The 11680-nt window shown below is 37.7% G+C and overlaps 1 protein-coding gene across 2 annotated transcripts in view; it reads left to right on the forward strand.

Annotated features, from left to right (window-relative positions):
* The window catches only part of NUDCD1 (NudC domain containing 1), a 66618-nt gene extending 60377 nt beyond the window's left edge, over window positions 1–6241 (forward strand). For both annotated transcript variants that reach the window (XM_076329225.1, XM_076329226.1), the window contains exon 10: window positions 3161–6241. In XM_076329225.1, the coding sequence (XP_076185340.1) occupies window positions 3161–3453 (293 nt within the window). In that variant the 3' untranslated portion in view covers window positions 3454–6241. The remainder of the gene's footprint in view (window positions 1–3160) is intronic.
* Window positions 6242–11680: the final 5439 nt, after the last annotated feature.

Raw genomic sequence — 11680 nt, forward strand, 5'->3', positions numbered from 1 at the left:
AAAAATCAATCAAAAGTGTAACTGTGCCAGCTCTGGCTCAAGAAGCCCTTGACTGTTCTGAAATGACAGACTGCCAGAAAAGTAGAAAATGTGACTGTGAAGAATCATTAGTTAATTGCTGTATTCTTGCAATCAGGACTAAGAATTTGTTTTTACCCACTGTTGGAAGCAGTATCCTAAGGCTCAGAAGCAGAAAGTACTTTGAAAAGTATGGGTGCAAGAGTAAGAATTGCCGTATCAGATCAAATAGGATGGCCGATATAGCCCAGTATTGTACCTATCAAGAAAGAAACAGATAACTCAGTTTTCGTGAAAATTAATCTGGTCCAGAATTTGCTTCTGCTGTGACAACTATAGTCTACATGTTCTCTAAGTGTTCTCTAGACCCATTCCTTCAATAATGCCATGTGTGACAATTTATTCCCTCTCTCCCCCAAATACATTTGTTGGACCACGCCACTCTCAGTCTGGGTCCAAAATGAAAGGGAAGATATTAGCTGTTTTATAGAGCTCACATAGGTTACCATAACACATAATTGGTTTTATTCTGAGTTTTTGCAATTCATTTAGTTTTGTAATATGAATGATTTTTTAATAGCCTGTTATTTTAACTTAAGATCAAATTAAGCTGTAAGCATCTTAACAAATTCTCTAACAAAAGAGATTAATTTCACAATTTGTTCTTTGTTTACTCATTTCAAATTTCATTATGCTGGGGGAAAAAAGCGGATGATAAGGATTAAGATGTTTTTTCAAATTACTATTAGTTTCAAGTTTCTATGCTGACTTTGTAGTACTGTTTTAAGAACGTGTTTCTATTGTTTTGGAAATAACAGGAAGGAAATTATGATCTCTTTGAGCTTTCTGTACCTAAGGTGATAAAAACCAACATTGTTCTTCTACTTCTTTCTCCTTATTGTACTATCATTTTACAGTATTATATTGAAGTTTACACTTCTGTACTAATCTACTTCACCTTTTATGTGCCAGAGGTGATGTAAGTCATCAGCTTGTTTATCTACAACCAAATTTAGAAGTACTTTGCAAGAGCTAGTAGTAAAAATTAGTATTTTCTAGATTAAAAGGCTAGTTTTCAAAAACCTACAGTAGTTATTATATTGACCAAAGCAATGGTAGTAAGTAGCTCTATTTCCTTCTTCCTCTGCTTGAACTTTTGGAATTTTAGTTTTTAACAAGCTATGCAAAGATGATGATTGAAAAATTAGTATTTTTCAATTCAAGTCTTAGCCTGAAACCTAGGGAAGGAACCAAAGGGAAACTGAAGGGACCAAGTTTTTTCTTCTATATATCTGTCCTAACAACTTTCTGTTGAAAAAAAGCAATTGGTCTCGAGTAGACCTTTGGCTGCTAAAGTCTAATGATTTGCTGCTGGTTGAAGGAGCAGTTGCGTGATCTTGCCCATTCTTACCATAGTTTACTGAAGAAGCCTGTATCTTTCACTGGGTACTCATCAGTCTTGCTATATAAATTCCCTGCTCCTAACAGGGTTGTATCTATAAACCAGCAAAATAGAGGACAGTGACATTTTTTAGATTGTTTTTTTAAAAAAATGAAGAGCCTACGATTTTCTTTCTGGGAAATCCCATTTAAATACAAGTCCCCTGGCTCAAAAGCTTCTTTTACCTGCAAGCGTATACTTAAATTAGGCTTTTATTTTTAGTGCCAGTGTTTAAATATATGAATTAAATTAATTAACTTATACTTGGAAAGTTTTTCTGGCTGTCCTAATATTTCCCAGTACAGCAATCATGTCAACTGATAGTCTAGCTATATATTTACTAATTGTTTTGTGGTGAAAACTGTCAGGCTGGATATGAACAGAGATCATGTTTTGAGGACAGTAGCAAGCATTCGTAAATTTAGAAGTCTTAGGGTTAACATTTAAAAAAAACCCAAAACAACCAAAACACCCTCAAGGTGTGAAAATGCAGTTAAAGTGTGATGGTACTGTTGTGGATTAGCCCTGGTGGACACCTAAGCACCACACAGCTGCTTGCTCTCTTCCCATTCCCCCTCCCTATCTCCAGTGGGACAGGGGAGAGAGCAGGAAGAGCAAAAGTAAGAAAGAAAGCTCATGGGTTGAGCTCTTTGGTCAGTTGGGGTCAGCTGTCCTGGTTGTGTCCCCTCCCAACTTCTTACGCACCCCCAACCTACTGGGGGGCGGGCAGAATTGGAAAGATAGAAAGCCATGACAATGTGCAAGCATTGCTCAGCAATAGACAAAAAATCGTGTGGTATCAAAACTGTTTTAGTCACAAATTCAAAACACAGCACCTTATGGTCTGCTGTGAAGAAAATTAACCCCATCCCAGCCAGCCCCAGTACAAGTACTTTGACCTCTATCCTATGATAATAAGGAAAGAGGGAGAGCCAAAAAAAGTAAACTCTAGCATTCTTGCGGTTCTCAAAGGTGCTGTCTTTCAGTGATAACCATTGCCGAGCATTGTTCAGTGGAAGTGCATCAAATAACCTTTCAGAAAGACGGTAGATCACTTTGCAAAGATTGTGTCTCAAGTCTCTACAAAAGTGTGAAAGGAAATCAGTCTGAAATAAGTCTGTTTCTAATTGAGTTCTGTAATGGAAGAGGAAAAGGAAGATCTTTCCTTCCCAGTGAATATTGACAAGACTACAGTGTGTTGAAAAGCAACTTGTGTTTTTTTCAGTGATTTCTAAATAGAAGACAAGTTTTAAGTATCTGTTCAAGATTAGGTAGACTCAGAAATCTTAAATTGTAAATGTAACTACAAACTGGGAGGTGAGGGGAGAGAAGAGGGTTATTCTGCTTAGACTACTAATACTGGGCCAAGATGTGTATCCGTGCCTTATGATCCTGCTGAGAAAATGGAAGACCTTGTGAGGCAGAGAGGGGCTAGTTGTGTGAACAGTATCTAGCTATACATACGTGCACATCAAAAACGCCAGTTAGGAAGATGTACAGAAGAATTGTATATTGGTATTAAATTGGTTAATGCATACCTCCAGAAACTATTGGCTTATTTAATAACAACATATATCTTTCTCTTTCTTTTTTGTTACTAGTTGCATATTATTTTTTAAGCTAAGGTTGATTTTGTCTTAGCCAGTTAGAGTTGAAGCCAATATATTACTTCTCCCTTCTACTTCTTTTTGGGCTATGCAGGTTATGTCCAAGCATCAAAGCAAGACAAGAAGTTTATGGCTTGTGCTCCAGATTACTCCTACGCTGCTCTTTGTGAGTGCTTGCGACGAGTTTTCATCTATCGTCAGCCTACTCCTCTGTCCACAGTTCTCTACAACAGGAAGGAAGGAAGACAAGTAGGACAGGTTGCTAAGCAGCTAGTAGCAACCCTGGAAGCCAATGATCCTATCTTAGGCTTTCAAGCTACAAGTGAGAGATTATTTGTTCTCACAACAAAAACCTTGTTTTTAATAAAGGTGAACTCTGGAAATTAATTATTCAGTATATTCTGCTGTAGTTTGTGTTAGCAATTTGTTAAAGAACTGGCTAGGTAAATGATCTGAGAAGTTCAGTACAATTTGCTGAAGTTTAAAAAGGAGATATTTTACAGGGGAATCAAAATTTTTCATTAGAATTTTTCTGTAAGATAGTGAGACAGTTTTTCAACTTTGCTGTCACTGAAGTAAGCTTTTTCAGAGCTATGGGAAATGTCTTCTGCGCTAACAGCTTTCTCAAAGCAATTGTCAGAGGCTGCTATCGCATAGGTGAATAGATTTATGCATTGTTTTTTCCAGATGACTCTGTTTGCCATAATTCTGTGTTTTGAGAATTCACTTCTGTTTTTAAATGCCACTGTTTACCTGTGAAAGAAGTAGTCAGATAAGGAAAATACAGCCTTGAGTTACAAGCATATGATGTGCGAAGTAAAGAAGTGTGTATCATAAAGAAAAAAAAAACCCACATTCAAATACTATTGGCCAAAAAAATGATTTAATATTCCCATATTCAGTAGTATTGAGTGAAATGTGAATGGAATGAATAGAGTATTATGTTTCTTATACAGGTAATTAATTCAAATGGAATAATTTCATTGTTTATGCAGATTTTAGATTATTGATTTGGGACTTACGCTTGCAGTGAAATCTGTTCACATGTTAAGAGACACTAGAATAGATTTTAGTAGCTTTTTCTTGAAGCAAAGTAAGGGTGAATGTATAGCTGGTGATTACATATTGAATGGTATTAGTCAAGGTCTAGTTATACTCTCAGTTGTGTTATTTTCACTTGACATTGTACTTCATCTCAAGTGACCAATTTACAATTAGAAAATGGCTAACAGAAAAAGCACCTGTATTGTAACCTCAGATGGGAAACTCAGAAGTGCTGCTTCTGCCTCAGATATCGCTGTAAATGCTGTGTTATTAGTTAACCATTCTGTGTGTGATGCACAGGTCCAAATGTGGTATATGCAATGTAAGAGTACACAGGGCATGAGGATGCTTCTGTTTAACAAACTGGCATGGTTAATTTTGTTGAAAAGTTGTATCTGAAGATTTTTGTTTCTTATTTTAAATTGACATTGTCAATACAGTTAAACCAAAAAAGGGTCAGTTGTGACAGTTCCACCCTGGGTTGGTTTTCTTTTTCATAGTTTGCTTACAACTCCATAGCAAAGAATGCCTAATCAATATATTGTGTACTGGCAGGAAAGCTGCTGTGATCTGTGGTACCAAAGTACTGAGACAAACACAAATACAACAAGCGGCCTAATAGTTTGCATCTCTTCCAATATTAATTCAGACCTCTGTAAGAATCCATTGAGAGGAAAACAAGTTCCTTTTTTATGGACTAACAGTTTCTTAGTTGTGATTGTTTTGACTCTCCTGTAAATTCTCCAGACTTGTATCGGTGAAATGATTAAATAATATACTGAGAATTTAAGAGGGAGACAAGCAGTTGTGGCTTGCAAAAAAACCTCCAAATTCAGTAGCTTTTCAAGTAACCTGATTTTCCTCTTCCTTACAACAGTATTATATTGTATATCCAATATTGAAAAGTTTTTCCTTACTCTTACTTGGGTAAGTTAAAACAGACGTGATTTGCAAACCTTCCCTTCTCATTCTATTTTTTTAAAACTGTCTTGAAAATGCTTTTTAAAAAGGCTCAGTGAATGTATTACTGTTTCATGACTGTTTTGCATCTACATTTTCATTGTTGGGTAATAATGTCAAACAAGGTGGTAGAATTCATGCAAAGGTCCTTTAGAAAAGATTTTATGTAGTTGATTACTTTGCAGCATGAAGTAAGTGCTTTGAGATTTATATGAATGTTACTTAGTAACCTGGCATTTAATCACTGGGAACACAAAGTTAAGAACACGTGATGTTTGGGGAATGGAGGAATGAAGAGGGAGTGAAGGATTCATAGGCAACGTGCTTTTGTCACCTCAGGTTTATTGCAGGAAGCTTCAGTATAGATGAGAATTTCAGCTGTTCTTTGTCAAATTCTCTTTGCTGTGGGTTAGATATCTGGAAACATACTTCTGCTGTCTCCTGCAACAGAGGAAACAAAGTAGAATGGTTACCTCTTCAGAGGCTGTATTGTAATATGTAATGACTAAAACTCACATTCTGCCCAAGTGTGCGTCTCTTTCAAGGGAGTTCTTGTTTGCCCCTGGGAACAACTGAACATGGGGAAGAGGTTCATCCCTTTTTCCATGTTACTCATCTATTTGCAATCATGGTGTTCTCAGAGAGGATATGTCGGATAGTCTCTTTTTTATTTTGCTTTCTATGAGAGTTAAGGACATTGTATTATTTAAAAGATTTGTTGCCTTGAGGAACCTTGCATGCTGTTGCACAGCAAGCTACTATAATAAAATGGCTGCAAGCCACAGGGAGGCACTTACTATTACTTTCCATTCCTGTGTTCACTTAATTTTAAGTCTTACTTGTTTAGCATATTAATGTAGACTTATACAAAGTATAGAATGTGGATATTTAAAAGAGGTGGTTTTCCGAGAACCATACTTCAATTTTTCTAGGATTTTATTTCTTGAAATCTTACATTTTAAGACACAGTACTTCCTGAGAGGTCCCAATCACAATCTGTTTACAGAACTTCTGAGAAAATATTTGGCTATTACAGACTTGCATTATTTATTTCTAATACTCTTTTTCAATGTTCTCCTTGGCTGTATATTTAGAATGTATCATGTATTCTTTACAAGTTGAAATAAATGGAAAAAATGTTAAATTTAATAATAAAGGGTTTTAAAAATTATTTTAAAGGATTTCTGTTCATTTCAAATGTGCATCCTTCCTATTCTACTGTAACACAATAGAAAAATAGAAACAAGAAATTCCTTAAAATAAGACTTGTTATGTTAAGGATTTTTTCTGTTAGGGCAAAGTTCTGATGGGTGTCTGCACTGCAAGGTCACGTCTGTTGCCAAGGCGTGCACTATTGCACTGCTTGTTCATGTCTGTGAAAACCCCTGTACAGTTTTTTTCATATCTCGTATCTGCCAACATACAAATTTATGGAGGTAGTTACTGGAGGGGGTTGATATGTACTCAGGTGTGTTCTTGTGTTAAAGTGCACATTGCATCCCCTAATCCTGTGTCTTTGTTGTGTACAAGACCCAGATGATCTGGACAAACCCTTCTAGCTGGAAGAAGGAGAGAGATCTGCACATCCTTCCTCTCCCCCTACCTCAACCCAGGGGTGCTTTTTTGCAGGAGAGTGAAGGAGAAGAGGAAGGATTTTGTCTATACGTATGTCCTGTGTCAAAAAGTGGTTCTTCATTAGTGAAACAGCAGACCCTGTGAGAGTAACAGATAAGGTTGAAGCTTATATTTTATTTCAGTTTGCTGTGCTTTGTTTCAATAATGGACATTATTACCACTATAACTTTTGAATTTCCTTGCCTTCTGTCAATTTGTACTTTCTATTTCCATTATGCTGATTAGATGAACTTGAAGCCTGCAGTCAGTCATCACACATTAGCATGTAATAACAATTTTCACTTGGATTATTGCTGTCTGATTCTGCCATGTAAAATACTTTAGATAGGTTTGGGTTTTTTGAGTTAAACTGTTAATCTTAATATCCTAAACTTACGTATCACTGCTTCCTTATGAATTAAATTGTTATAATCATAGTGGCAATCAACTTCTGATTCTCATGTCAAGATTTTCCTCATTTTGTGGGAGAATACAATGTGCATGGTCACCTTTCTGATAATGGAATCAGTGGTCCTAGGTTTTTCATGTGTTATTCCATCTTCTTGCTGGGTAGGGCAGATATACATAACTGAATTGAAGTAAGAACTTACTCCCCTTGTCCCAAAAGGAGTGTGGTCTTGTATACCCAAATACGAGCTGCTTCAGATACTAACAACTGCACTTAGACTAGTAGGATTGCTTTTGCAAACTGCTTCTGCAGTTTGGTTTAGAATTTTGTGCAGCCAGTTCTACGTGCCATTCATAACAGCTTTCTGAAAATCTGGTGAGATTTGTTTCCCCTCCTCCCCATGCAAGTCATCTGCATTTGTGCTACGGATAAAGATCAGCAAGGTCAAAAGATAACTTAGCTGCAGTCTTTGAGGTGGAAAAACCAAGTATCAACCAAGTCTTTTGGTCAAGACTATCGCAATAGTTTCAAAATCAAGATTTAGTACTATTTTGCTTGGAGAAGTATCTGTTGGTGTAATTTTTTTTCCTTTTTTAAGGAAACCTTTTTTAAAGGTTTAAGCCACTTCTGAAAAATTACTTTCTTTTAACAAAGAAGTTCACCGTGATGTGTTAGCTGGGTATTGATTAAAATCTGATGATAGATATAATTAACAAGGTCAGATGGAGACCTGGAAAATATTTATCATGATCTTTACTGATCTAATGCTCTAGGCAAAATATCCTTTATAAACCATTCCGGTGTGTTTTTGCAATCGAATTAAATTGGCACTTGCAAGGAATTGTCAAGGACAATGCAAGAAACTCAAATTTAAAAAATGAATCATTTTATCATGTCACTTTTATTATGCTACGATGTATGTGCATTATCCACTAGCTTTTGTTAATGCATTACTTGCATTCTGAATGTACAAGAGTTGTGTGTGTATATACGTTTGTATTTTCAGCTACACCTATATATGCACACATGTGTATGTATTCATACTGCTTTAAAGTATTGGGGAAGATGCGGTGGATTCCGGAGAGGAGAATCTTTTAACATTACTGACAGCAAAGCGTAGATTCTTCATTAACCTAAAGCTTTTCCAAAAATGCACTGGCTGTTCATGAGTCTGTCTGTTGTGAAGCCAGCAGTCTGACCTTAAGTAGAAATACTTTGCTGTGTGCTAAAACATGGATTTACTCTTGGGAATAAGTTCTTGAATGTGAAGAGATCTTGATTATTAATTCAAAGGCCCCTTGGAATGTGTAATATATTCTTGGTTTTCCTTTTCTACTGGTTTTGTTACAAGTCCTGTGCGTGTTGTCCCACATCAAAATGCAAAACACCTATAAGTCTGGCATAAATGCGTTGTAATGTCATGATAGCTGTTTTATGTGAAAACATCAGTTACGAATCCTGTGGAGTTTTTCCTCTGCTGAGGATTCAGTATATGATATCTCAGTATTGCATTGTAGCCAAACTTAAACAGCTCAGAGAGCAAGTATTGAGCAGATGCCTCAAGTTGGGAGAAATGATGCAGGAATAATAAGCATTTATTTTTATCAAAACAAGTAGGGTTTAGTGGGAAAAGAAATGAGATCCGCTGAATACTAATTCAGTCACTTTATCACTGAAATTGCTGCTGATTGGCCTTTAATGATTTTTCTCTCCGAAGCTCTTCATTCTCCCCGTTCCTTGTGTTCCCTCTAATAAATATAGAGTACCTTATGGTAATTTAAGGTTGAACAATTTATTGGAATTTCCTGAATAACTGAATTAGACTTGCACATTGGGTATCTAAAATATGGGCATGAGGTACAAGATGGATACATCTAGTCGTAAAGAGACTGGGAACACTGGCTCTTGATTTGATCAAGAGCTGATGACCATCTAAACAGAAATAAAAACTGATGCTGTGAAGACATTTTCTTGAGTTGCAATGTCGGATTCTAAAAAGAGTAAAAACATGGGAACCTGTGCAGAATAAGCTTGCTTAGGCAAGATAAAACATATGCAGGTTACCTTTTAAAATCTCCTAGTAATATATACAATACTCCATTCAAAGCAGAGGGATCGATCAGAAAGAGAACGTCTGTGATCAAGACTTCCTCTGTTCCCATTTTATATGCATTTGGCAAGGGTAAGTCATCAGCAAAACTGCCTGGATGCTGGTGTGATCGGCGTTACGCTTTTTGTGCCATTTCTTGCCTGATGGAGCTCCAGGTGCTTGCTGCTCTCTGAAAAATTCACAAGTATAATAGCTAACAAGATATTTAAATAAAAAAGTACTGGCTGCCATTAGCAGTGCAGTTCTGAACCTCTGGATCTAATGTGACACCTGTGACTAAAATCTGCCTTTTCACATGAAACCAAAAAAGACCTAGAACTCAGGCTGCTTTATTGTTGTTTCACTGTTTTTTCTGGGAAGTATATCAATAACCTTTTCCTCTCTATTCTTAGAAATCTTTGTCTTGTGCTTTAAAAAACAAATGCAATATCCTCAAAGTTTGAACCTGGTGTGTCTTAATGCCATGGGGACGTCAATGTACCTGTCACTGACTCAGTCTGTGTGAGTTGCCTGAACTGCTCGCTGTTCCATCAGGAAGTGGGGAAAAAAGTGAAGTCAGCTTATTTTTAATAGGTTCACCGTGTCTGTTCACATGGCTACAGTCTCTGAGCTCCATGTAATTCAACATACTGGAAGCTCTCGGGTGCCCAAACAAAGCGAGCTGTGAGCTAGTTAGCACAGCATTTCACTGTGAGAACGCATCTGATGTGTTTATGCAGATTTTAGTGCTCTTACTCAGATATCTAACGTCGTAAACCTCTATTTTCTGTGATAGCAGAAATAAGTTAACTTGCTAACTGACTGCAGTATCTACTTTGCAAGGAAAAAGCACAAAGTAGGCTCTTGGAGATACATTTCTATATCAAATGCGATTTATACCATGACAAATTGTTTATGTGGTTCTGAGTTGATTAATGTTTATAATTAATGAATTCCCACGACTCAGATTTTCTAGTGGAATTATTCATGGACCTGTAGGTAAACATAAGAGAACATTAATTCAGAACTGGAGATAATTAGCACTTCTCATTAGTATTTCATTTTCAGTTGGTTACTCAATTTTTAGTATGGGAACTAAATTTCTTGAAACCTATAACCAGTTCACTTTGCAACTCTCGAGTGCTGCTGACTAAGGAAGTGGAGCTTTGCCTCCTATAGCAGCCCCCATTATTCCTAAACAAGATTATAGCCTAGGAAGCAGCAGCTTGCAGTTTCCACGTGAATCATGTCCTCTTTTTTAATTAAAGCCAAGCTTATCTCAAGTAATGATCCCAATTCCTGAACTTTGGTATCCAGGTCAGTAACCGTCTGGCTATTGAAGTCACAGTCTATAAGAACACAGCCCATGCTGCCCTACAGCTCTGCAGAGATTCTGACTGTGTGAAATTAAAACAATAATGTATTTTGAGCTTCAGAATACCAATGATGTCCAGCTGTGCCCACATGCACAGGACTTTCCTCTGAAATGCAAGGTATGTGTGTGGTTGGGTTTGAAATAAATATATGTAATAAAGTGGTCAGGCCAAAGCTCAACCTGTCCATCTCTCCTGTCCCTTAAGCGGCCGCTTTTAGCTGCGTGTTTGCTCTGTTATGAGCAAACAGGCAGCAGTGCTGTGCACGTACCCTCGCTGCTGTCTGCAGCTGCAGGCCTCTTGGCTTTGGGGTGCTGGCTTTGTAATCCGCACAGGTACGAAACGGCACAGCTCCAGCTTTCCTTCTCGTCTGCCAGGTCACGCTCAGCCTGTGGAGTCTCTGCCTTTCAGTTAGAGGAAACTTTCATGTGCTGGCTTAAAACCACACTCCTCAACCACCAGTCCCCTGTGGCTCGCGTTGCAGTACTTGCGGTAGTCCTCTGCCTTGTGTGGTTTATGGCAAAACTGAGCCCTCCTGGGCTTCAGGAAATGGGTGTGTGTCTCCAAGCTTGAACAGCCCGGAGGGGGTTGTGGCACTGCTCGCTGGAGGATGTCCCCATCTACGTACGCAGGTAAACTCTAAACATGTTTCCAGAAGCAGAGGGGGGCAGGCTAAATGATAATGAGGATGGGATCGAGGAGTTGTTAGAAGGTGAGTTTAAGGGATGCACGATAGGCAATGAGCAGGTCTGGTCTTAAGGGCTCCTGGGAGACAGTACATGTTTGTGAACCACGGCTAAACCATGCTGCTTTCATGTCCTTTCTAGGCCAGCTCTCTCTTCCTTCTCTATTTTAACGGAGGAAACTTTTCTGCCTTTAGCTGTGGAATGGGTTAGAGTTCCTGTGACGACAGCACAGAACCAAAATTCAGAGAGGCTCTTCAAAAGCCAGGTCAAGGAAGGTGTGTTGCTTTTTTAGCTGTTTGGAATTTTTCCCATTAAAATACTTGAGAGGAAACAGGATATATGATTGCTGCCAACTGAGAAAAACATTCAGAGAAAGCTGAGGGTATATTTTAAATAAATTGAGTATCATATGTATTTCTATGTATGAAAATGTGCACTG

Source organism: Aptenodytes patagonicus, chromosome 2, assembly GCF_965638725.1.
Source record: "Aptenodytes patagonicus chromosome 2, bAptPat1.pri.cur, whole genome shotgun sequence".
NCBI lineage: Eukaryota > Metazoa > Chordata > Aves > Sphenisciformes > Spheniscidae > Aptenodytes > Aptenodytes patagonicus.